The following is a 25,255-nucleotide window of genomic DNA, read 5'->3' as shown; positions in this document are numbered from 1 at the left end:
GCACCATCAGCCCTGCTCCTGGGGGTGGGTCTCAGGACCATCCGTCTCACATTTGGGGAGATAGGATCTGAGTGGCCATCAGCTCCTCCCCTCAAGGAAGAGTTCTGAATGATCAATCAGTGACCCCATGTTCCAGGGGGAGAATCTGGACCTTGCAATGTCCAAGGAGGAGGTGGTGGCCATGATAGGGGACGGCCCCTGCATGGTGAAGACGCTGACCCGGCACCACCTGTACTGCGAGCCCCCCGTGGAGCAGCCCCTACCCCGGCACCATGCCCTCCGGGAGGTGCCTGATGCTTTGCCTGAGTTCACGGTCAGTGGGCAGGCTCTGGGCCGGGGCAGGCATCGGGCGTGCGCTGACCTCTTGCTCACATGTGGCTCCCTGTGCAGGTGCAGATGGGGAACCTACGCTTCTCCTTGGGCCACGTGCAGTACGATGGCGAGAGCCCTGTGGCTTTCCCCATGGCAGCCCAGGTGGGCTTGGGGGTGGGCACCTCTCTTCTGGCTCTGGGTGTCATCATCATTGTCCTCATGTACAGGTGGGTGCAGCCAGATGTGGCTGGGTTGGGCAGGTAGTAGGTGTGGCTGGAGTGGGAAGGGGTAGACTAGACCAGGGATAGGCAAACACTTCCTATAAAGGGCAGGAGAGTAACTATTTCGGGCTTTGTGGGCCAGGCTGTCTGGGTGGCAGTGACTCAGCTCCGCTATTATAGCCCAGCGGCAGCCACGGACAACATATAAACACATGAGCATGGCTGTGTTCCAACAAATCTTTATTTACAAAAACAGGCCAGGGGCCAGATTTGGCCGTGTTATAGTTTGCTGATCCCTGGGCTAGGCTGGGCTAGATGAGTCGTGGGTGGGTGTGACTTGCCTGGGATGGGACAGGCTGAATTATTGACTAGGCCCTGGCTTGGCTGGGCATGGCAGGGTTAGACTGTGCTGGCCTGGGCAGGCCTGGGCCCGGTGGGACCCAGCAAGGGCTCGGGCCTCCTCTGGCCTTCCCTGCCCTGACCTTGGTGCTGAGCAGGAGGAAGAGCAAGCAGGCTCTGAGGGACTATAAGAAGGTGCAGATCCAGCTGGAGAATCTGGAGAGCAGCGTGCGGGACCGCTGCAAGAAGGAGTTCACAGGTGAGGCTGCGAAGACCCCACGCTCCAGGGCTCTGCCCAAGCCTGCTCCCATCACCTTGGGATCTGCGCCCAAACCTGGCTTCTTCTGCTCAACAGACCTTATGACCGAGATGACTGATCTTACCAGTGACCTTCTGGGCAGCGGCATCCCCTTCCTCGACTACAAGGTGTATGCCGAGAGGGTCTTCTTCCCTGGGCACCAGGAGTCACCCTTGCACCGGGACTTGGGCGTGCCTGAGAGCAGGCGACCCACTGTGGAACAAGGGCTGGGGCAGCTCTCCAACCTGCTTAACAGCAAGCTCTTCCTCATCAAGGTGCCGGCCCCACCCCCTATCTGGGCCCTCCAGGGGTGGGGAGGGGGTCCCCCTACCCTCCAGCCCCATCCCTTCTCAGTCCCTCCGTTTCTGAATCTGCCCTCCACACCCACCCATCCCCTCTCCCTGGCGCCAGTTCATCCACACCCTGGAGAGCCAGCGCACCTTCTCAGCTCGGGACCGCGCCTACGTGGCATCTCTGCTCACCGTGGCACTGCACGGGAAGCTTGAGTACTTCACTGACATCCTGCGCACCCTGCTCAGTGACCTGGTGGCCCAGTACGTGGCCAAGAACCCCAAGCTGATGCTGCGCAGGTCTGTATGCCCGTAAGACGCTACGGGGGCCAGGTGGCTGTGGACAGCTGGAGCCAAGACCTGAGTCAGGCCCTCTGGGGCCTGGGGTCTGAAGAATAGAAAGCCCTGGGTCCCCACCTGCTGACTCTGCCCGCTCTTTCCTGTCATCCCAGGACAGAGACCGTGGTGGAGAAGCTGCTCACCAACTGGATGTCTATCTGCCTCTACACTTTCGTGAGGGTGAGTGAGGCAGAGGTGGGTGGGGCTCCCCTCCAGGGAGAGTCAGGACTCTGAACCACACAGCTTCTTGTCCCAGCACAGCTTGGGCACCCCTGCCCAGTATGTCCTCAGCCACCTTAAGCCTTCTGCGGCCAGCGTCCTGTCCCCTCCCCCAGCACCTCCATCCCATGCTTGTCCCCTGCCCCGGGTGTCCTAACTGCCCGCCACTCTCCCAGGACTCGGTAGGGGAGCCTCTGTACATGCTTTTCCGTGGAATTAAGCATCAAGTGGACAAGGGGCCGGTAGACAGCGTGACTGGCAAAGCCAAATACACCCTGAATGACAACCGCCTGCTCCGAGAGGACGTGGAGTACCGTCCCCTGGTGAGGGGGGGAGAGGGGGGAGGGAGGGGGGGAGAGAGAGAACGTGCTGGTGAGTCAGTCTCCCATGAAGGTGAGGAGGGTGACCACGTATGATTGTGTGGGTGTCTGCATCTGGTTTGAGCCAGCCTAACCTCCAGCTGGCTGCAGGATAGAGGCTTGAGGGCCAGATCTTGAAGATAGGACCTCAGAGGTTCCCCAGGTTTGGGGTGGGGTCAGGGTGGCCACATCCAGAGTCTAGGGAGCAGCCAACCCTGCCCGGGGCTCGTCCGGGTCCTTGCTGTGTCAGGGCCTGAGTGTCTGCCTGATCATGGTCTTAGCATCCTGCCAGGGGCATGGTTGTGCCCACCAAGCTGGGAGTCACCCTGGCAGACCTGCCCATTGTTTCCCTCTGGGAAACTTTCCTCTTCGTGGCTCACGTGGAGGTCCTTTGGGAAAATCCCATTCAGGCTCCGCCAGGCCTGCTCCTCTGGCTAGTGGAGACCCCACTTCTTATGCGGGCTTCCTCAGGTGCCTCAGCCTGTCTGCGCCGGGAGCCTGAGGATCAGAGTTCAGAGGGACTTGTGCTCTCCCATTTTTTCTGCCATTCACCCGGCAGACATTAGTGCTCTGTGCCAGGTGCTGGGGCCACAGAGTGGAGGGAGCTGCTGTCCCTGGGGAGGCAGGCGGGTGAAGAGACAAGGAGTGATTGTTTGGTGCCTGGAGGTCAGAGGCAGTGGCTTCCTTATGGGTTGTCCCTGGCCTTGGCCTTGCATCTTGGTCATCCCACATGTGGCATGAGCCCTGACTGCTCCCATGTATCGTGCATAGACCTTGAATGCACTACTGGCTGTGGGGCCTGGAGCGGGAGAAGCCCAGGGCGTGCCTGTGAAGGTCCTGGACTGTGACACCATCTCCCAGGCCAAGGAAAAGATGTTGGACCAGCTTTATAAAGGAGTGCCTCTTGCCCAGCGGCCAGACCCCCGCACCTTGGACGTCGGTGAGGGCAGAGGGGAAGGGTGGTCTGGGGACCCTCAGGGCTAGGCTGGCCTTAAACCAGCTCTACGGGGTCAGCTTATCACCCAGGGGAGGTGGGCTCTGGAACACCTCTACAGGGACGACCTGTCACCTGGTGAGGGGCCCCTGTTTCTGGACTTCAGAGAAGTTGGGTGAGGTTGCCCCGATGGAGGGGCCAGTGTCCTTGTAGAAGAGGGGACAGGTTCCAGTGCAGGGAGGGTATTCTGAAAGCCCTGGACCAAGCCCACCTTGTCCTTGCAGAATGGCGGTCTGGGGTGGCCGGGCATCTCATTCTTTCTGACGAGGACGTGACTTCTGAGGTCCAGGGTCTGTGGAGGCGCCTGAACACCCTGCAGCATTATAAGGTGGGAGGGGTGGGAGCTGGGGGAAGGCTGTGGTGGGGTGGGCTGGTGGAGGGGTCACCAACTGTGGTCCACAGGTCCCAGACGGAGCAACTGTGGCCCTCGTCCCCTGCCTCACCAAGCATGTCCTCCGGGAAAGCCAGGATTATGTCCCTGGAGAGAGTGAGTACTTACCCTCCCCCCCGCCCCACCCCTGCCATCGCAGTCCTCTACCCTTGCTTTGCCCAGTCTCCAGTAACGGGGTAAGGTCCTCTGGACTTCAGGGTGGGCTTGTGTCTACTTCCCTTCCACCCAGAGAAGCCCTTAACCAGGTGCCCCCACTCCCAGGTTTTGGCAGGACCCCGGGGGTCTAGGGCAGGGGGCACCTGATGAGGGGTGACAAGCTCTAAGGTCTTGGTACAGGGACCCCAATGCTGGAGGATGTGGACGAGGGGGGCATCCGGCCCTGGCACCTGGTGAAGCCAAGCGAGGAGCCGGAGCCGCCCAGGCCTCGGAGGGGCAGCCTCCGGGGCGGGGAGCGGGAGCGAGCCAAGGCCATCCCTGAGATCTACCTGACCCGCCTGCTGTCCATGAAGGTGGGGCTGGGGACAGGGACGAGACAGGTAGTGGGATTTGGGAGTATGTGGGGCTCGCACAGGCCTGGTGTCACGAGGCATCTGAGGCTGGGCTGGGCTGGGCTGGGCTGGGCTGAGGTCAGGTCCCCTTGCTGACTGCATCTCTTGTGCTTCCCCTCATCCGCAGGGCACCCTGCAGAAGTTTGTGGATGACCTGTTCCAGGTGATTCTCAGCACCAGCCGTCCCGTGCCGCTCGCTGTGAAGTACTTCTTTGACCTGCTGGATGAGCAGGCCCAGCAGCATGGCATCTCGGACCAGGACACCGTCCATATATGGAAGACCAACAGGTGGGGGTGGGGCGGAGCGGGCCTAGCATGTGCGGGGTCTTCTCTCCTGTCTCCCCAGCACACTCACTGGCCACACCTGCCCCGCCCACAGCTTGCCGCTGAGGTTCTGGATCAATATCATAAAAAACCCGCAGTTTGTGTTCGACGTGCAGACATCTGATAACATGGATGCAGTGTTCCTGGTCATTGCACAGACCTTCATGGATGCCTGCACCCTGGCTGACCACAAGCTGGGCCGGGTGAGCTGGCTGGGGTGGACCGGGAGGGTCTAGGTGGGTGGGGCAGCGTAGCCGGGGATGGAGAGTGCTGTGGTGCACAGACTCCAGGCCTTCTTGAGGATGTCAAGGAGGAGGATATAGGAGGCCTTTGACCGCAGGTCCGGGGACAGGCTTTGTCCCTGGCCTCCCTAGGAGGTGGCCGTGCCTCAGCCTTCAGGGATGAGCAAGGGCAGGGGGCACGTGTGCTGATTCACAGGGTTAAGTGGAGCAAAGAGTGCTGGCGGTGCGGCAGGAGGCCAGGGCCACTTGGCGAGGGCTCACCCTGAGGGCAAAGGGGGTGGTCAGACCTGAGAGTTAGGTGGAGCCTCCTGGCAATCATGCAGTGGATGGACTGGAGCCTGGCGTCCAGAGAGGAAGCTGTGTTGTCCCTGGGACGAGCGGTGGCCAGGTTCATGCTGGGACTAGAGGGTACAGGGCAGGCAGAAGCTGTGGGTTGGATGTGGGGGTGAGGAAGAGGGAGGGGTTCCTTACGCACCCCGGGCCTCTGGCGGTGGTGAGCTGAGACTTGGAGGAGGTGAGCCCCTGGATTCTACAATCGCAGAGCAGCTCCAGGCTGCTCCAGCAGCTCGGAGATTTGATTCCCAAGGGCAGTGGAAGTGTCTGCCAGCCCGTGCAGTACAGGGAGCAGAGTCCAGGGGAGGGCCAGGCGAGGAGGGGTGTGCTGACAGGGGAGCTGGGAAGCATGGAGGAGAGGTGGTCAGGGCTGCCTGGTGGCACAGAGAGGGGGAGGTATGTTGTCACAGTGGTCAGGACCCAGAGAGTCCTGTGACAGATATGGGGTCACCACTATGACTGCTCAGGCACCCAGCAGGCAGGGCTGTCGTGGCTCTGCATAACGGACTCTGCTTAGCCTCGACCCCTGGGCCTGGGACCTCTTGAGAGTTCTCCATGGGGAAACAAGATGGAAAGTTCCACTCTGTAGTGCTGTCTTTTGTAAGCCATTTTTCCTCTGCCTGCGCTCATTACTCTGCCTGCGATGAGCTGAGAACCACAGAGCCACACCAGGACCCAGGGGTCACCTCCAGGGTGTGTGCTGTATGGTAGCTGGGTTCTTCTGCCTGATCTTCACACTGCTTCCCCTTCCCAGCAGCACTGCAGATGCTTCCTGGGTAGCTCGGGAATAGTGCAAACCAGGATGCCAAGGGCCACCCATGGAGAGTTGCTGAGAAGCAGGCATCCTGCCTCAGGCCCAGCGCTCACCCCCTTGCTCACAGGGGGCAGTGCAGTCTTGCCTCACCCTCCCAGCAGGTGTAGGATGAGGCAGCAGGTCCAGAGAATGGAAGTGTGCTGCCCACAGCCACTGGGACAGAGCTGGGATTGGAGCCCGGTTCGGTGGTAGAGGATGTATTGGCTGTGTTAGATTGTGGGCCCTGGTCTGAGAGACCTGCTTCAAATCCCAGCTCAGCCACACAGGAGTGAGGTGGTCTGGGGCAATTTAATTAAATTTCGGGGTTAGTTTCCTGATTTTTAAAATGATTACATGGGGAATGAATAGCACTTGGAGAAGCAGTATTAGGGCTCCACACGGCACTGCACCCTTCCCACCCTGCATGCCAGTTCCCTGCCAGGTCCGGGTGGAGGCACGTGGAGCTGAGAGATGACCTTGGAGTGAGATGGGGGGAAGCTCAAGGTGATGACAGCAGAGATGGGACACTGGGGGAGGGGTGACAGAAGGAATGAGGTGGGGTGACCAACCATCCGGGTTGTCTGGGACTGAGGAGGTTTCCTGCAATTCAGGACTTAGTTTTAAAACTGAAACAGTGCTGGGAAAATTGGGACAGCTGGTCACCCTAACAGGAGCTCTTATCCTTCTTTTCCTTTCACTGTTCACCTACTGGCACCCAGGACTCTCCCATCAACAAACTTCTGTATGCTCGGGATATTCCCCGGTACAAACGGATGGTGGAAAGGTACGAGGGAAAGGGATTGCATCTGGGGGATAATGGCTGGACGGATTGGTGGGTGTTTACAGCTGAGGCCCAGGGGTGGGCCTGGTGGGGTGAAGAGGGGTTTGTTTCCCCAGCGGCTGCCGGACCCATGATCTCTGGCAGGTACTATGCAGACATCAGACAGACCATCCCCGCCAGTGATCAAGAGATGAACTCCATCCTGGCCGAGCTGTCCCGGGTATGGCCCTCCTTCTGCTTCTTGGGTTGGGCATAGGCCTTCTGCTGCAAGGGTCCTGCCCCCTTCACACTGCTCCTTTGCAGGGAAGCCCTGGGGGCCTCAGCACAGTGTTCCCGCTGCCTCTGTAAAAGACCAGGGCTCCCAGTGTCTCATCAGAGAGCAGCAGGGGCCTTGTCCTGGCAGCTGCCACCGAGCCTGACTCAGCCAGGTGTTTAGATGTCTGCAGCCCCTCTGCAGCCCCTCGGGGTCTGTGGACCATAGTTTCAAGGCAGCGAGGTGGCAGGGATTCAGCCCCAGGACTGCGAGGTGGCAGGGATTCAGCCCCAGGACTGCCTGTCCACGTCTTCCTACTGCTCTGCTTTCCTTGGCACTATAGACATGCCCCCACCTACTCCTAAAACAGCCTCCAAACAGTCCAGTCCGGGGAATTTATAAACAATGTAAATCTGAAACCACGATGATGATGACCACAACCACAATAACAATAGCAGCTACAGTTTTGGGGTGTTGCCGTGCATGGGGGCTTTGATTACTTCTCATTTGATTCCCATTAAAGCTCTACAAGTTAGGTGGTATCAAGTCCACTGTCCTGAAGAGGAGGTTGAGGTTCAGAGATGTCCCCATGGAGGGACCTGGGTGTGACCTCAGGAAAGACTTGAATGAGATCACAGCAGAACTATGCTGGGTCACAGCCTGTGAGCAGTACCTATTCTGCCTGGCTCTGCAATTGCCTGGGATGCCAGAGGGTCCCAGCTGGAGCCTGGAGGGGGAGAGAGGCCGAGCCCCAGTGGAGACCCCAGGCCATGGTGAAACTACAGATCCAGGCTCTCTCCACCAAGGAGGCCCTTTGGTCCTATCCTGTCCCCAGCTTAGCACGTCTAGCCTGGCATCCCCTGTCTGTGGAGGGGCTCTGCTTCCCAGTGCAGGGCCCTGTTCCTTCCTCTACCTCCCAGCCCCCTCTTCCCCACTCCCCTTGCCTGGGGTCCTGGGCCTCCTCTGGTGGCTGGCAGCACCCCCTATCTCTGTAACCTCTTGTCTCTCCTCCCTAGAACTACTCTGGAGACCTGGGGGTGCGAGTGGCCCTGCACGAACTCTACAAGTATATCAACAAATACTATGACCAGGTGGGCAGAACCTGGGCATGGTCAGGATGATGCGAGAGGGTGACTGGCTCTGTGACGCAAGTGTGGGGCCTTCGGGTCTCCCCCAGGCACAGAGTGGTGGAGGGGGGCTGAGCCCTGCGCTCGGGAAGTGTTCTTCAGGTGTGCTTCCTGGTAGTGGCCCGGCTCTTACCTGCTGCCGCCCTTCCCATCCGGGCTCCTCAGCCGGGCTCCTGGGCATGGTGGTGGTGATGGATGGCTGGGGATCTACCAGGGCCTGGAGATGGTGTGCAGGATGTGCTGGGAGGAACACACAGCGGCCACCTGTGCCCCGACCTTGTGCTCCCTCAGAGCCCTACCTGAGACCACATGTGGCAGTGTGCTGTGCAGGCCATCTCTCGGGGGGTGGGCCTGGCTGGGCTGCATGCGCTGCCAGAGAGGAGGGTCTGGGCACAGGGTCTGGGGCAGATGAGGGCACAACAGAGCCGGTAAGGGGGCTTTCTGGGGGATTCCTGGGCTGGGCCTCCGGATCAGAGCGCCCACCGGTCAACCCACTGAGTGCCTGCTGGAATCATCTACCCAGATGTTTGCGTGGCCCCAGGGATGTGGCCGTTGCTGTTGAGCGATGAGGGCCCTGCCTCATGGCTCAGGCCTGGAGTGGGGACAGGCATTTGACACAGGAGTGATGCGCAAGCGTGAAGTCCAGGTGCCTTGCTCCAAACAGTGTGGGTGCCGGTGTGGGGGAGGCGGGGCCGTGTGACACAGCTGTCCCCTTGTGGAGGCGTGACCGGCAAGCCCCTCCTGTTCCCACCCTTCCCTCTGTGGCAGCCCCCCTTGTGGTTATGTAGTTGTCCGTGTTTGGTCAATACCTGTCTCCCATCCAGTGAGCCCCACGAGGGCAGGGATCGTACCTGTCATCACTGCTGGGTCCCTGCTCCTTGTCCAGCACCCGGCATGTAGGAATTTAGGAACTGCTTGTTGCCTGGTGGGCGGGGGAGCCAGGATGGGTGGAGCAGGGCTTCCAGGGGGTTTGTGGCAGAGAAGACCAGCATGGTGGGTGAAGTTGGCCTCAAACGATTTTACTGGGGAGGTGATATGCATTACCGTGAGTGCTAGGTACTGAGTAAAGTACTTCATTCCCTACCTCACTAATCCTTAAAACCCCACAGTGACTCTGCTGTCATCATCCCCTCCCCGAGGGGGCCCTGAGGAAGTGAGTGCGGCAGCTCACAGGGTTTCTCGGGCCCCTACCTACACCTGCTGCAGTAGCTGTGGAGGCCTATTGAAGCCTGTGGCAAAGGTAGACGGCAGGCTGACGGTCTCCCCCTGCTGAGTTGGTCTCTGTGTTTCAGATCATCACTGCCCTGGAGGAAGATGGCACGGCCCAGAAGATGCAGCTGGGCTATCGGCTCCAGCAGATCGCAGCGGCTGTAGAAAACAAGGTCACAGATCTGTAGGGACTTGGAGAACCCCTGGCCTGCTGTGCCTCAGCCCCGCCTGGGCAGCCCCGGAACCACGAGGGAGAGAAACCACCTTCTTAGATGCCTGTAGTGCCTGCCCAGCGGAGTTAGTGGAAGGTGGCTCCAAGTCTCCTGGTGGCTCTGGCCTGGGCCCTGCTGGACATCTCGCAGGCGTGGGGCCTTGAGGCTGATGGAGTGGTGACCCTGAGGCCAGTGACCCTGCGGGCTACTTTCTGTGTGATGTTAGTCTGAGGGAAACTGGGGACTAAGGGCTTCCAGAGAGTGGCTGGAAGGGCCTCCAGCCCCTCGGGAGACTGTACTGCTCCTGAACACTGGCCTTTATCCCAGGGAATTCAGAGAGGAAGGAGGAGAGCCCCCACTTCCTGTCCCGCCCTCCTCCTCCACCATCCCTGACCTCATTAGCCGCCACTGGCCATGTTGCTGCTGCCATTTTCCTAGGTCCGAGAGATGAATGCCTTTCCTAGGCTGCTGCAAACTGACCTCTCAGCAGGGCTGGCTGCTTCAGGGCCACCCTGCCACCGAGGCAGCCAGGAGTGAGGGGTGTCTGCTGCAGGGGGGCCTCGGGGAGAATGGTGGCCCTACTGACCTGGCTCTTCATTAAAGGATAACACACTGTCTGGTGTCTGAGATGTGGGCTTGGCCCAGCCCTCCCTTAGCTGGAGGGTGGCAGCTGTGCCTGGCAGGCACCATGGGGAGATGGGATCTGCAGCCTCTGGGAGGTCTCATGGCGCCCACAGAATGCTCCAGATCACAGGGCTGGCTGGGTTCTCCTTGACTCCTGCACAGGGCTTGCTGGCGTCAAAGCTGCTGTGAAGGAAGTGAGAACCCCATCCAGGACGGGGCTGGCGGGCCTGAAACCCAAGGTGCAGGGGTCTGTGGTTTCTTCAAGGTCTGCCTTATCGGCAATTTGAGTGTTCAGATTTCTCCATTCCTGTTGCACTTGTTTTGAAAGGAACTGGGAAAGGATGGCATCACTGCTCCAGGTGGAGTGGATCTTGGGGCCCTTTTCCTCAGTAGTTTCTAGACGCCCTGAACCCCTGTAGCCTGGGCTGTTCTGAGGGGCTTCTGGTTACTGGGTTGTCTTCTAAGTCAAGGTATTTTGGGTGCAGATAACCCAAATGTCTGCCTGCGTCAAGGCCACCTTGTTTGGGTTTCCTGATTTGTAGCTGGAGGTGAGCTTCGAGACTGTCTCAGCTGGATCTTGTATTGCTGGCTGGGTCTACACGGCTGGGGGTTGATGCCCCCTTGACTGAGACCACCCTTGGCCTCCACAGGAGGTGAGCCTACTGAACAGAGGTGAGTCCATGGCCCTCCAGCCTTCAGGTCCTCACAAGGTTCTCCCCCATGGCTCTCTGCTTATAGCCCAGAGACCCTCTAGCCTTCCTTCCCCTCTGACACAGAGGCCCCACCTCCCAACTTAGGGGTCTTCATTGGGGGTTTGAAGAGACACAGGCTGATATGAGTCCAGGAAGAGTCCTCTTCCCTCCCTCTTATTGGCCCTAAATAATGCCTTCTCAAGGTCCTCGTCCCTAAGATGGCAGGAGCCACATTGGTGTGTCCATGCCCACTGTAGTCACCACTGCTATTCTCTGCTCTAATGTCCTTCCCTCCTCATTTCTGCCTGATGTCCAGACCACAGTCAGAGGCAGGTCAGCCAGCAGTGAGGCACTGTCATTCCGGTGTGTGAGCTTTAGTACTTCAAATGCGTGCTCCTGCCAGGTCTTTGTAGTGGCTCAGAATGGGTCTGACTCCTTCTGGCCAAACCATGGAGTTGATCCCCCATTGTGACAGTCTCAGGGAGCAGGGCTAATGGGGAATTCAGTTTGGAGTGGACGTCGAGCAGGCCCAGAGAGGGAGGGAGCCTGGTTGACACCACAGGGGCCGTGAAAGACTCGTGCCTCTGTTCAGGGCTCAGGCCCCTACAGGTCCTAGGAGGCCTATAACAGGGTAGGTGAGGGCTCTGGGGAGAGGAAAACCATGTACCTGCACGCCTGGCAGCTGTGACTATTGAACATGTTGAGTCATTCACTATCATGTCTCAGCCCTCACAGAATGTTGTTCTAGTAAAAGATACAAAGAACACAAACCTGCGCAGTAAGACAGGAACTTACAAGTCTTCAAACACCACAGCTGCCAGTGGAGATTCTAAACCTGACAGAACTTAAGGATTCTAATTGGGTCTTGGCCACAATTTCAGTGTAGGACATTTGTCATTCAGGTTGATCAATCTTATTCTGATCAAGACTGCAGAGTGCCCTCACCTACTACATTACCCATAAAACATGTTAGTATGCAAAGGACCTTCGTTTCTCATCACTGGGGACACCTTAAAGAGATTAGGGAGTGACTTGCTTCATTAAGTGAACTTTCACCAACTTAAATATCGGAGTAATTATCCAGTTAGAGGACCAGGAGCTCCGTATCTTTTTTTTTTTTTTTTTTTTTAGTGAAGTATAGTTGACTTACAGTGTTTCAGGTGTACAGCAAAGTAATTGATATATATTTTTTTCCAGATTGTTTCCATTATAGGTTATTGCAAGATACTAAATATAGTTGCCTGCACTATACAGTAAGTCCTTTCAGTTTATTTTATATGTAGTAGTATGCATCTGTTAATCCCCAATTCCTAATTTACCCCTCCCTCCTTTCCGCTTTGGTAACCGTAAGTTTGTTTTCTATGTCTAGAGTCTATTTCAGTTTTGTAAATAAGTTCATTTGTATCACTTTTTTAGATTCCACATATAAGCGATATATGATATTTGTCTTTGTCTGACTCACTTCTCTTGGCATGATAATCTCTGGGTCCATCCATGTTGCTGTAAATGGCATTATTTTATTCTTTTTCATGGCTGAGTAATATTCCATTGTATACATATACCACATGTTCTTTATCCATTCATCTGTCCATGGACATTTCTTGGTTATTGTAAATAGTGCTGCTATGAACACTAGGGTGGGTGTATCTTTTTGAATTACAGTTTTCATCTTTTTTGGATGTATGCCTAGGAGTGGGATTGCTGGAAAATATGGTAACTCTATTTTACTTTTTTAAGGAACCTCCATACCATTCCCCATAGTGGCTGCACCAATTTACATTTCCACCAAGAGTACAGGAGGGTTCTGTTTTCCTCACACCCCCTCTCGCATTTATTATTTGTAGACTTTTTTTTAAGATTTATTATTTATTTATTTATTTAATTTTTGGCTGTGTCAGGTCTTAGTTGTGGCATGCGGGATCTTCACTGAGGCATGCAGGATCATGTGGCACGTGAGCTTTGCTCTAGTTGTGGCGTGCAGGCTTTCTCTAGTTGTGGCGTGCAGGCTCCAGGGTGTGTGGGCTCTGTAATTGTGGTGCGTGGGTTCCAGAGCACGTGGGTTCTGTAGTTTGCTGCACGCCCGCTCCAGTTGAGGTGCGCAAGCTTAGTAGTTGCGGTGCGAGGGCTTAGTTGCCCTGAGGCATGTGGGATCCTATTTCCCTGACCAGGGGTCGAACCCGCGTCCCCTGCATTGTAAGGCAGATTCTTTACCACTGGACCACAAGGCAAGTCCCTATTCGTAGAATTTTTGGCGATGGTCATTCTGACGAGTATGAGGTGATACATCAATTGTGGATTTGATTTGCATTTCTCTAATAATCAGTGATGTTGGCCATCTTTTCATGTGCCTGCTGGTAATTAGGATATCTTCCTTGGAGAAATGTTACTTAAGTCTTCTGCATATTTTTTAATTGGGTTGTTTGTTTTTTTGACGTTGAGCTGTATGAGTTCTTTGTATATTTTGGGAATTAGTCCCTCAAATTTCCATCATATGCAAATATTTTCTCCGAAACCATATGGTGTCTTGTTTCGTTTATGGACGTTTTGCTGTACAAAAGCGTTTACGCTTACTTTTTTTTTTTTTTTTTTTTTTTGCGGTACGCGAGCCTCTCACTGTTGTGGCCTCTCCCGTTGTGGAGCACAGGCTCCGGACACGCAGGCTCAACGGCCATGGCTCACGGGCCCAGCTGCTCCACGGCACGTGGGATCTTCCCGGACCGGGGCATGAACCCGTGTCCCCTGCATCGGCAGGCGGACTCTCAACCACTGCGCCACCAGGGAAGCCCCAAGCTTACTTATTTTTAAAATTTTAAAATGTTATTGGAGTATAGTTGATATACAATGTTGTGCTAGTTTCAGGTATACAACAAATGATTCATTATACATATTTGTATATCCATTATTTTTCAGATTCTTTTCTCTTATAGATTAGGACAGATTATCAAGTAGAGTTCCCTGTGCTATCCAGTAGGTCCTTCTTGATTATCATATCTGTGTGTGTGTGTGTGTGTGTGTGTGTGTGTGTGTGTGTGTATTAATCCCAACCTCCTAACTTATCGCTCCCCCCACCCGAACTTTCCCCCTTTGGTCATGATAAGTTAGTTTTCTAAGTCTGGGAGTCTGTTTCTGTTTTGGTTAATTAGTTCATTGGTATCATGTTTTAGATTGCACCTATCAGTGATATCATATGATATTCGTCTTTCTCTGTGTGACCCTACTTGACTTAGTGGGATCATCTCCAGGTCCATCCATGTTGCTGCAGATGGCATGATTTCATTCATTCTTAGGGTTGAGAAATATTCCATTGTATATATGTAGCACATCTTGTGTAGCCATACCTATGTCGATGGACATTTTGGGTGCTTCCATGCTTTGGGTATTGTAAATAGTGCTGCAATGAATGTTGGGGTGCAGATGTCTTTTCGAAGGATGGTTTTCTCCGGGCATACACCCAGGAGTGGGATTGCCGGATCTCATGATTTCTCTATTTTTAGTGTTTTATAAAATCTCCATAGTGGCTGGTAGCAATTTCCATTCCCAGCAGCAGCGGAGGAGGCATGTCTTTTCTCCACGCCCTCTCCAGCATTTATTGTTTGTAGACTTTGTGATGATTGGTGCCCTATGATACCTCGTTGTCGTTTTGATTTGCATTTCTCTAAAAACTAGCGATGCTGAGATCATTTCATGTGGGTTTTTTTTTTTTAATGTGAATATAATTTTACCTCTTGAAACTGACTTCTTAAAGTCGGCCCTGTTTTGAATTCTTTTTCTATTACCTACCGCGCGATATCTCTCGAAGGCAGGGGTCATTTAGAGCCCCACAGGCCTTGTGAATATTAAGTTACCCTAAGTACTGGTTTTAAGGTTGTTGTTACGGAAAACGGCCACAAGGCGGCAGCATTTCTTCATGCCCGACTCTGGTAACTCGGGCAACCTGAGCCTAGCAAAAGTCATGTTCCCAGGTTGAAAATCAGAGTGCAAAGTGCCAGAAGAAACACACGAGGGCTTGTGCCTCTTTACTTCTTCCCCCTTACCCTTCACCCTCCCAGTCAAATCCCAACCCCTGCAAAAGTGCTGTGCTGAGGGTGATGTCCTAGGTAGTTGGAGCGACTCTAAGGAAGGAGGCTGGAAGTGGAAACCCCAACACCAGGAGATGTGGAGACCAGGTGACGTTTCAAAGCTCTTGCAGCCCAGAGGATCCACCCTCCTTTGGGTGCACTAGGCTTGGTTGAGCTATAGGAGGGCCTGCCTGCATCTGGAGATTGTGGTCCCTTTTCGAGTGGACCAGACACTGCAGGTCCCCGGGGGGGCTCATTTGCTGGCACATCCTCCCCAGTCCCCTCAGCCCCACGACAGTCCAGCCTTGGGACCCAGGCCTGCTCAGGTTCCAGGGATGTGACACCAGCCCAGACCGCTGAGGCCTGAGGGGACTAGAGTAGGCACTTGTTTTCATTTTTCTCTTCTAATGTAATTTGTATCTTCTATTGAAGTACAGTTGGTTTACAATACTGTGTTTGTTTGAGGTGTACAGCAACTGATTCAGTTATACATGCTTCTATTCCTTTTCGGATTCTGTTCCCATTCCAGGTTATTAGAGAGTGTTGAGGAGAGTTCCCTTTGCTGTCTAGTAGGTCCTTGTTGATTATCGCATATATTAGGGTGTATGTTTTAATCCACACCTCCTAATTTATCTCCCCCCCAACCCCAACTTTGCCTTTGGTCACGCTAAGTTAGTTTTCTACGTCTGGGAGTCTGTTTCTGTTTGGTTAATTAGCTCCTTGGTATCAAGTTTTAGTTTGCACCTATAAGTGATATCATATGATATTTGTCTTTCTCTGTGGGACTTAGTGGGATCATCTCTAGGTCCATCCATGTTGCTGCAAATGGCATGATTTCATTCTTTCTTAGGGTTGAGAAATATTCCATTTTATATACGTAGCACATCTTGTGTAGCCATACCTATGTCGATGGACATTTTGGGTGCTTCCATGCTTCGGGTATTTTAAATAGTGCTGCAATGAATGTTGGTTGTGGGTGTCTTTTTCTTCTTTTCAAAGGGTTAATTTTCTATCTCTCTTTTTTTATGTTGTTATTATTTATTTTTGGCTGCATTGGGGCTTCATTGCAGTGCGTGGGCTTCTCACTGCGGTGCCTTCTCTTGTTGCAGAGCACGGGCTCTAGGTGCTCAGGCTCAGTAGTTGTGGCGCATGGGCTTAGGTGCTCTGCAGCATGTAGGATCTTCCCAGACCAGGGATCGAACCCGTGTGCCCTGCATTGTCAGGTGGATTCTTAACCACTGCGCCACCAGGGAAGTCTGCAGGTGTCTTTTCGAAGGATGGTTTTCTCGTGGCATAAACCCAGGAGTGGGATTGCCAGATCTTATAATCGCTCTATTTTTAGTGTCTTATAAAACCTCCACAGTGTACTCCATAGTGGCTGGTAGCCATTTCCGTTCCCAGCAGCAGCAGAGGAGGGTTTGCTTTTCTCCACACCCTCTCCAGCATTTTGTTTGTAGACTTTATGATGACTAGTGCCCGATCATACCTTGTGGTCGTTTTGGTGTGCATTTTTCTAAGAATTAGGATGCTGAAGATCTTTTCATGTCCTTTTTTTTTTAACGTGGTGGTGTAAAATTTACCTCTTGTAGTTGGCTTCAGGAGGGCTACCTCTCCTTCTCCTCCACGCTTACCATTTCCCTGAGTGTACCTGTGCTCAGGCTCGTGCATGTGGTCTGGGCCCCTGTGCTTTCCTGTCTCCATTACTGGAGCAGTTTCCTGGGTTTTGGGTGGCCCAGTGCGGGTCCTTCTGTGCTTCTTGCTTCTTCCACCATCTCCTTGTACTTCATTCAGTCCTGTGGTTTCCTTTCTACTCCTCGCCCCTTCAGTAGCTTCATGTATTTCTCCTTTATTTCTGTCAAGTTTTGGTTCACATATTTGAAACGAGTTATAAATATTTACAATTTGTATATCTTTCTGTTTTGATCATTTTATCATTTTGAACATTTTATTTCTAGTAATAACTTCCTCCCTTAAAGTCTATTTGAATACCTTTCAACATCTATTGTGTAAATTATCAAGTGATAATTTCCTTTAAGGAGTTACTGAGGTACAGTTAAAAGCTGGGCTTCTGAGTGAATGGTTTTGTCCTTCTTATCAGCAAGTCACACATTTTCTACAGTTTCTTTTCTTTTTAGAAGTCATTGTAACTCCGGAAACATATTCATTTCCATATTAACAGATTTTACTACTTTTAAATCTATGGTTTTTATTTTATTTTGTTTTATTTTTTAACATATTTATTGGAGTATAATTGCTTTACACTGGTGTGTTAATTTCTGCTGTATAACAAAGTGAATCAGCTATACATATACATACATCCCCATATCTCCTCCCTCTTGCGTCTCCCTCCCACCCTCCCTATCCCACCCCTCTAGGTGGTCACAGAGCACGAGCTGATCTCCCTGTGCTATGCGGCTGCTTCCTACTAGCTATCTGTTTTACATTTGGTAGTGTATATATGTCCATGCCACTCTCTCACTTCATCCCAGCTTACCCTTCCGCCCTCCCATGTCTTCAAGTCCATTCTCTATGTCTGCGTCTTTATTCCTTTATTCCTGTCCTGCCCCGAGGTTCTTCAGAACTTTTTTTTTTTTAGATTCCATGTGTATGTGTTAGCATATGGTATTTGTTTTCTCTGACTTACTTCACTCTGTATGACAGTCTCTAGGTCCATCCACCTTGCTACAAATAACTCAATTTTGTAAAATTATGTTTTTTAACTATTTCATTTTATTCTACTTATCAAGTTTATGTCAATTAATCTGAGGTACATTTTACAACATCAAGAAAGAAAAATGTTAATTCTCCTGAAAGCAATATTCTGGTAAGAGTATTATATAAATTTATTTGAATGAGTTTTTAACCTCCATTATTTCTTTTAATTAAAGATACAATATCATTAAAGCAAACCCTCCTACCCTGTTGATGGGAATGTAATTGGTAATGGCCACAATAGAGAACAGTATGGAGGTTCCTTAAAATGTAAAATTAGGGGCTTCCCTGGTGGTGCAGTGGTTGAGAGTCTGCCTGCCGATGCAGGGGACACGGGTTCGTGCCCCGGTCTGGGAAGATCCCACATGCCGCGGAGAGGCTGGGCCCATGACCATGGCCGCTGAGCCTGTGCGTCTGGAGCCTGTGCTCCGCAATGGGAGAGGCCGCAACAGTGAGAGGCCCGTGTAACGCAAAAAAAAAAAAAAAAAAAAGTAAAATTAGAACTGCCATATGATCTAGCAATCCCACTCCTGATCATATGTTCGGAAAACTCTAATTGGAAAAGATACATCACCCCAACATACATGGCAGCACTGTTTACAATAGTGCATACATGGAAGTGACCTAAATGTTTATCAACAGATGAATGGATATAGAAGATGACATATACATATATCTCTCTCTCTCTCACACACACACACACACACACACACACACACACACACACACAATGGAATATTACTCAGCCATAAAAAAAGAATGAAATCATGCCATTTGTAGCAATATGGATGGACCTGGAGATGATCACACTAAGTCAAGTAAGTCAGAGAAAGACAAATATCCTAGGATATCACTTATATGTGGAATTGAAAACAGTGATACAAATGAACTCTTTAACAAAACAGACGTAGATTCACAGACATCAAAAACAAACTTATGGTTACCAAAGGGGAAAGGGGAAGGCGTATAAATTAGGAGTTTGGGATTAAAATATATACACTACTATATATAAAAAAAAGAACAAGGGCCTACTGTATAGCACAGGAAACCATATTCAATATCTTCTAATAAATAGAAAAGAGTCTGAAAAGGTGTGTGTGTATATGTATACACATATTTTTATATATATTTATATATATATATATATACACACACACACACATATATAACTGAATCACTTTGCTGTACACCTGAAACTAACAGAACATTGTAAATCAACTATAGTTTAAAAACTATAGTATCGGGACTTCCCTGGTGGTGCTGTGGTTAAGAATCCGCCTGCCAATGCAGGGGACATGGGTTCGAGCCCTGGTCTGGGAAGATCCCACATGCTGCGGAGCAACTAAGCTCGCATGCCACAACTACTGAGCCTGTGCCATAGAGCCCGCAAGCCACAACTACTGAAGCCAGAGTGCCTAGAGCCCATGCTTAGGCAACAAGAGAAGCCACTGCAATGAGAAGCCTGTGCACAACAATGAAGAGTAGCCCCTACTTGCCGCAACTAGAGAAAGCTTGCATGCAGCAACGAAGACCCAACGTAGCCAAAAATAAAATATAAATAAATTTATAAAAAAAAATAAGTCGACAAACTTATGGATTGCCCACTCCAATATTACCTTGTTTACATTTTTCTGTCATTATCCACATACACGAATATTCTCCTTGTGCAATTTTCTTATTGAAGTATAGTTGATTTACAACGTTGTGTTAATTTCTGCTGTACAGCAAAGTGATTCAGTTATACCTATATGTATACCATAAATGAATATTCCTTTAAATAATTGTGGTAGATATTTAAATGCCATACTAGAATCTATTTCATTTTCCTTTAAATAGTTCATATATTTGCAGAAGTTAGCTAATCATTTTTAAAAATTGTATATTGTATTTCATCAAGTTGACTTGTAACGTATTGCTTCAACAGAATAGACTTACATCCTGAGTTTATATCAGAGTTTTCATTCACACAACATGCACATCTGGAAAAGGTGGTGTCCCCAAAATGTAATTAGCTTCTATATTTCACAGTAGGCTTTTTGGCAGGCTAATTCACCATAGGCTAATTTGACGTGATGTTAGAGACCTTACCATGATCTGGTAAGGTCCACTTTGGGTGACACGATAATCACATCCCACTGTGGGATGAGGTTGCCCTCCTGTCCCCCGGACCATGTGATCACTCTCCATAGCATTCTCAGCTTCAGGGACACCAGCCAGCCAAGTCTCTCTTCTCAGGCCTGAGCTGGAGATCTAGGGATACACTTCTGGGGAAGCCCCTTCTCTCATTTCTCTTTCAAAACCTTTAAAAATGTTCTCTTCATTCTCCTTCCATTTGAGTATTCTCTGTCATCTTTCTCACGTATTATCTTACTTTCTATTTTTCTCATTGTTCTCTTTGTTTAACCCATGTCAATTTTTATTCTCTCACTACCTTTTCTTAACCATTCTTCTCTTTTCTTACTAAGACCATTGCATTCTTTTTATTTCTTTTCCTGTTTTCTAAAGCCATCCTACTCTTGAAACTTTGTAAATTGTTCCACCTTTGCTCTCTGACCTCTATTTATTCTAGTTGTCATAGATGCTTTCTGAGGGGTTATATAGCAATTTGGTCAACGTTGCTGTCGTCAGAATCCCCAGGTTCAGCCAGCTCTGCCTCCACCCACGTGCCTGACCGTGGTGAGGGCTTTTGCCTCTCCTTCCAAAGACCGGCCTCTAGAGGCCGAAATCACCCAATGCAGGTCAACTGCCTGAGCAGCACCAGCCAACAGCAAAAGTGGAGGGGTGGCTATATTGTCTTTGCTTGACATTGATTCTTTATTGCTCAGCTCCTGTCCTGTCCCCCCTCCTCTGTCCTTCCCCTGAGCCTGCCCCTCTCTCCGCCCGTATCCTTACCATCCATTGCTTTCTTTCCTTACGTTGTCCTAGGCTCTGTACTCACTTTGCTCTGTTCCCATTTCCAGCTTTTCCTATGCTTAGAAATTATGGAGGTTCGGTTTAATGCGCCTGTTCTCACTTCTTGTCTCATACGTTAATGTCATCAGGTCTACTTAATGCATCACTGCAGTGCCAGCTGCTGCACATCCCTCTCTTTTCCTTGCCCTGTTTCCCATCCACGTGTGCCTGCTTATCAGTAAACTGGCTGAATTTCCTTACAAAGGCCTCCTCCTGTCTTGTCTTTTTGCCTCCGTGACTTTACACACCCATTTCCTCTCACATTCCTTTTCTGATGCTGTTCTATTATTTTTGTCTCCTCTCGCTTCCCTCACCTTAGCATATTTTCTATCACAAAATTCCTTCCCCCACCTCTAATTCTTTGAATCAACTCTTCCTTCTTCTTATTCATTTACTCCTGCGTTGCTTTTAATCTTAGCTACAGCTGCCTCACTTTGTGTCTCATTTTATTTTAACTGTGAAAAAAATCTCTTCTTCTTGTATTTCCTTTTTTACTCTCTCCTCACACATTTCCATCAAATTCGCTTCTTTAGCTCTCTCTCCACTCCTGACATGCCCTCTTCTACACTTTCCCCTCTTTGGTGCTCTTTTTCTAATATCTGACTTCACACTCTCACCCTCACTAGGACTCCTCTGCACTGTGCTGGTTCCAGTTACCCCTCCATGATTTCACTTACTGATATAGTAAGAATTTATTGGATCAAGATAGCAGAATAGAAGAACACAGGGCTTACCTCTCCCCACAAAGACATCAAAAATACACCTACATGTGGAACAATTCTCACAGAATACCTACAGAACACTGGCAGAAGATCTCATACAATCAAAGCTGCAAGAAAGATCACCATGTAACCGGTAGGACAAAAGGAAAAAAGAAAAAGAATTGGGGATGGGACCTGTGCCCCTGGGAGGGAGCTGTGAAAGGGGGAATATTCCCTCTTCACCAGCTGGGAGATCAGCCCAGACAGATAGGCAGCCTCAGAGGCTCAGAGGAGAGTGCAGCAGCTGGATTCCTGCAGGCAGGACAGAGAGACCAGCCCAGAGGTTCTGGCCCCCTCGCTGCACTCCCCAGCCTGAGATGCATGTCTGCTGGAGCGCACGGGCTGGGTGCTGAAACTCAGGCTTCAGCGGGCAGACCCAGTGTGAGGACTAGGTCTGGCTGCATGGAGACAGCCTGAAGGGCCTGGAGAATGGTCTGGGTCACGATTAGGGGTGTGTGCACAACAGAGCCTGGGTCCGCCATAGGAGCCACATTGTCAAAAGCATGCATGAAGGGAGGGGCGGGGCCCACCACAGCAGACTCCTTCTGCTCACAGTGGGCACAGCTCTGCCTCTTTGAGCTCTGGGAGCACGCAAGGTGGGTTGTCCACACGCGGAGGTGGGGCCGCAATCTGAGCCTATTCCCGGTGGATGCTTGCTTCTGGGGATTTACCCTGGCAGCTTTGTGAGCATAGTGCCCAAGGGACGTCCTTGCCAGCTTTCCCACAGCTGAGGCGGGGCTGAGGGCATGCCAACAAGAGTGTGCACTCTGGGTGACAGGCAACATCTCAGAGAGCACTCCCTGCTGGACAGCTCCTGCAGGGGAGTACTCATGGCTCCTTTCCCAATGGGAGTGCTCCAGTCCTGCCTACCTCAAACTACAGTTTAGAACCAGATCTGGGGGCTTGTATGCCAACAACTGGGGAGAAAACCCTACCCCCAAGAGGGCTGTGACAACCACAGAGCAAAGAGTTGCCCACACCCAATATCCTGTGCAAGCTCTGGTCAGCACAACAACAGTCACACACCCTGTCAAGGGGATAATGGCTAGCACACCCTTAAGAAATATATGGCAGGCATCCATACCGAGGACAGCCCTCACATCAAACACATTCGACTCATGCAGGCTACACAGGGACACTCCCACATAAAAATAGCCCTCTGAGACCACAGTAGATAACTATTTCTCCTAAATTCACAGAGTCAGAAATAGAAGTAAGATGAAGCAGCAGAGAAACCACTCCCAATTAAAAGAACAAGAAAAATCCCCTGAAAGAACAATGAAACAGATTCCTCCAGTCTATTAGACCTCAAGTTCAAAAGGGAGGCAATAAAAATGCTGAAGGAATTAAGAAAGGCTATCAATAGAAATGCAGTTCCTATAATAGGGAGGTAGAAACTGTAAAAAGGAGCCAATCGAAATTAGACAACTCAGTTGCCTACATGAAAACCAAGCTAAAGGCAATAAACAGCAAACTAAATAATGCAGAAAAATCAATAAGTGTTCTGGAAAAAAGAACAATAGAAATCAATCAAGAGCAGACAAAGACAAATTTAAAAAATGAAAGCAATATACAAGACCTATGGGATAATGTAAAAGGTGCCAATCATAATTGGGATTCCAGAAGGAGAAGAAAGTGAAAAGGGGATCAAAAGTGGATTTGAAGAAATTATGGCTAAAATCTTCGCAAACCTAAAGAAGGAAAGAGATATCCAGGTACAGGAAGCACAGAAGGTCACAAACAAGATGAACCCAAACAGACCCACACCAAGATATGTTATGATTAAAATGGCAAATTAAAGATAAAGAGGGTTCTAGAGGCAGCAAGAGAAATACAAAGAGTTAGTTACAAGGAAATCCCCATAGGGTTATCAGCTGATTTCTCTACAGAACCGTTGCAGGCCAGAAGGGAGTGGCAAGATATATTCAAAGTCCTAAAACGGAAAAACCTGTAACCTACAATACTCTACCCAGCAAGATTATCATTTAGAATAGAAGGAGAGATAAATAATTTCTCAGACAAGCAAAAACTAAAAGAATACAGCAATACTAAACTTCTCCTAAGAGAAATATTGAAAGGTCTTCTCTAAATAGAAAAGAAGCAAGAACCGATAGGAAAGGAAAAATCACAATAGGAAAAGCAAATATATTAAAGGATTGTAGATCACTTAAATAAGCCAGTACCTAAATTTAAAAAAATCAAAGATTATGAAAATGATTATAACTACAGTAAACTGCAAAAGGATAAACACAAAGATGTAAAACAATGCATCAAAATCATAAAATGTGGGGGAGGGGAGTAAGAAAATATAGATTTTTTTTAGACTGTGTTTGAGCTTATATGACTATCAGTCTAAAGCAAGTACATAAAGTAATGAGTTAACATAGTCGAAAACCAGGGTAACCACAAATCAAAAACCTACAGAAGATGCACAAACACGAAAAAGAAGAGAACTCAAGTGTAATACAAAAGAAAACCATCAAATCACAAAAGGAAAAACAAGAAAAAGAAAAGAAGAAATACATCAACTAGAAAACAAGGTTTAATAAATACATACCTATCAATAATTACCTCAAATCTCAATGGACTAAATGCTCTGATCAAAAAACAGAGTGGTGGACTGGATAATAAAACAAGAACCTACAATACGCTTCCTACAAGAGACCCACTTTAGGGCAAAGGAGACAAGTAGATTGAAAGTGAGGGGATGGAAAAAGATATTTCATGCAAATGGAAATGGCAAGAAACTGGGGGTTGCAATAATCATGCCAGACAAAACAGACTTTAAAACAAAGGCCATAAAAAAAGATAACGAAGGACATTATATAATGATAAAAAAGGATCAATAAAAGAAGAGGATATTACACTCATTAACACATATGCACCCAATATAGGAGCACCTAAATTCATAAAACAAAGAGTAACAAACATAAAGGAAAACATTGATGGGAACACAATAATAGTAGGAGACCAAAACATCCCACTGACATCAGTGGAGAAATCCTCCAGATAGAAAATCAATAAGGCAACAGAGGGCTTCCCTGGTGGCGCAGCGGTTGAGAATCTGCCTGCCAATGCAGGGGACATGGGTTCGAGCCCTGGTCTGGGAAGATCCCACATAGAGCAACTGGGCCCGTGGGCCACAACTACTGAGCCTGCGCGTCTGCAGCCTGTGCTCCACAACAAGAGAGGCTACGACAGTGAGAGGCCTGTACACCACAATGAAGAGTGGCCCCCACTCGCCACAACTAGAGAAAGCCCTCGCACAGAAACGAACACCCAACACAGCCAAAAATAAAAATAAATAAATAAATTTATATTAAAAAACTAAGGCAACAGAGACCCTAAATGACACAATAGAACTGTTAGAGTTAATTGATAGTTTCAGGACAATACATCCAAAAAACTAGAATACATAGTCTTTTCAAGTGCACTAGGACAGACCACCTACTAGGTGACAAAACAAGCCTCAACAAATTTAAGAGGATAGAAATTATTTCAAGCACCTTTTCTAATGACAACAGCATAAAACTAGAAATCAACCACAGAAAGAGAAAGGAGGAAAAGGATTACATGGAGACTAAACAACATGCTACTAAAAAACCAATGGGTCAACGATGAAACCAGAGGAAATTTAAAAATACCTGAGACAACTGACAATGAGAACACAACCATACAAAATCTATGGGATGCGGCAAAAGTAGTTCTTAGAGGGGAGTTCATAGCATTATAGGCCTTCCTCAAAAAATGAGAAAAACCTAACATAACCTAACCTACCACCTAAAAGAATTAGTAAAAGTAGAACAAACAAAACCTAAAGTCAGCAGAAGGAAGGAAATAGTAAAGATCAGAGAGGAAATAAATAAAATAGA

The 25,255-nt window shown here is 49.8% G+C and overlaps 1 protein-coding gene and 1 long non-coding RNA gene across 34 annotated transcripts in view; one reads left to right on the top strand and one right to left on the bottom strand.

Moving 5' to 3' along the window:
- PLXNB1 (plexin B1) overlaps positions 1–10,199 on the top strand; it is a 28,286-nt gene extending 18,087 nt beyond the window's left edge. For 16 of the 21 annotated variants that reach the window (XM_073787892.1, XM_073787893.1, XM_073787905.1 and 13 more), the window contains 15 exons: positions 137–313; positions 391–539; positions 1,031–1,445; positions 1,582–1,760; positions 1,913–1,979; positions 2,195–2,341; positions 3,149–3,317; positions 3,596–3,699; positions 3,774–3,858; positions 4,087–4,271; positions 4,438–4,598; positions 4,690–4,837; positions 6,722–7,003; positions 8,053–8,127; positions 9,456–10,199. In XM_073787892.1, coding sequence (XP_073643993.1) covers positions 137–313; positions 391–539; positions 1,031–1,445; positions 1,582–1,760; positions 1,913–1,979; positions 2,195–2,341; positions 3,149–3,317; positions 3,596–3,699; positions 3,774–3,858; positions 4,087–4,271; positions 4,438–4,598; positions 4,690–4,837; positions 6,722–7,003; positions 8,053–8,127; positions 9,456–9,560 — 2,448 coding nt within the window. In that variant the 3' untranslated portion in view covers positions 9,561–10,199. Of the gene's footprint in view, positions 1–136; positions 314–390; positions 540–1,030; positions 1,446–1,581; positions 1,761–1,912; positions 1,980–2,194; positions 2,342–3,148; positions 3,318–3,595; positions 3,700–3,773; positions 3,859–4,086; positions 4,272–4,437; positions 4,599–4,689; positions 4,838–6,721; positions 7,004–8,052; positions 8,128–9,455 lie in introns of those variants that run through there. The other 5 variants (XM_073787907.1, XM_073787903.1, XM_033864861.2 and 2 more) reach the window with 5 other exon arrangements.
- LOC117313922 (uncharacterized) overlaps positions 757–25,255 on the bottom strand; it is a 100,890-nt gene continuing 76,391 nt past the window's right edge. Inside the window, exons 3-6 of one of the 13 annotated variants that reach the window (XR_012324018.1) lie at positions 9,355–9,531; positions 8,463–9,185; positions 8,297–8,380; positions 757–7,125 (exon numbers count right to left, since the gene is read on the bottom strand). This is a non-coding gene — a long non-coding RNA (uncharacterized lncRNA). Of the gene's footprint in view, positions 9,186–9,354; positions 9,532–25,255 lie in introns of all 13 variants that reach the window. The other 12 variants (XR_012324020.1, XR_012324021.1, XR_004528535.2 and 9 more) reach the window with 12 other exon arrangements.

The sequence above is a fragment of the Tursiops truncatus genome, chromosome 10 (assembly GCF_011762595.2).
Source record: "Tursiops truncatus isolate mTurTru1 chromosome 10, mTurTru1.mat.Y, whole genome shotgun sequence".
NCBI lineage: Eukaryota > Metazoa > Chordata > Mammalia > Artiodactyla > Delphinidae > Tursiops > Tursiops truncatus.
Note: the sequence above shows the minus strand (reverse complement) of the source record. Positions and strands in the feature narration are given on the sequence as shown.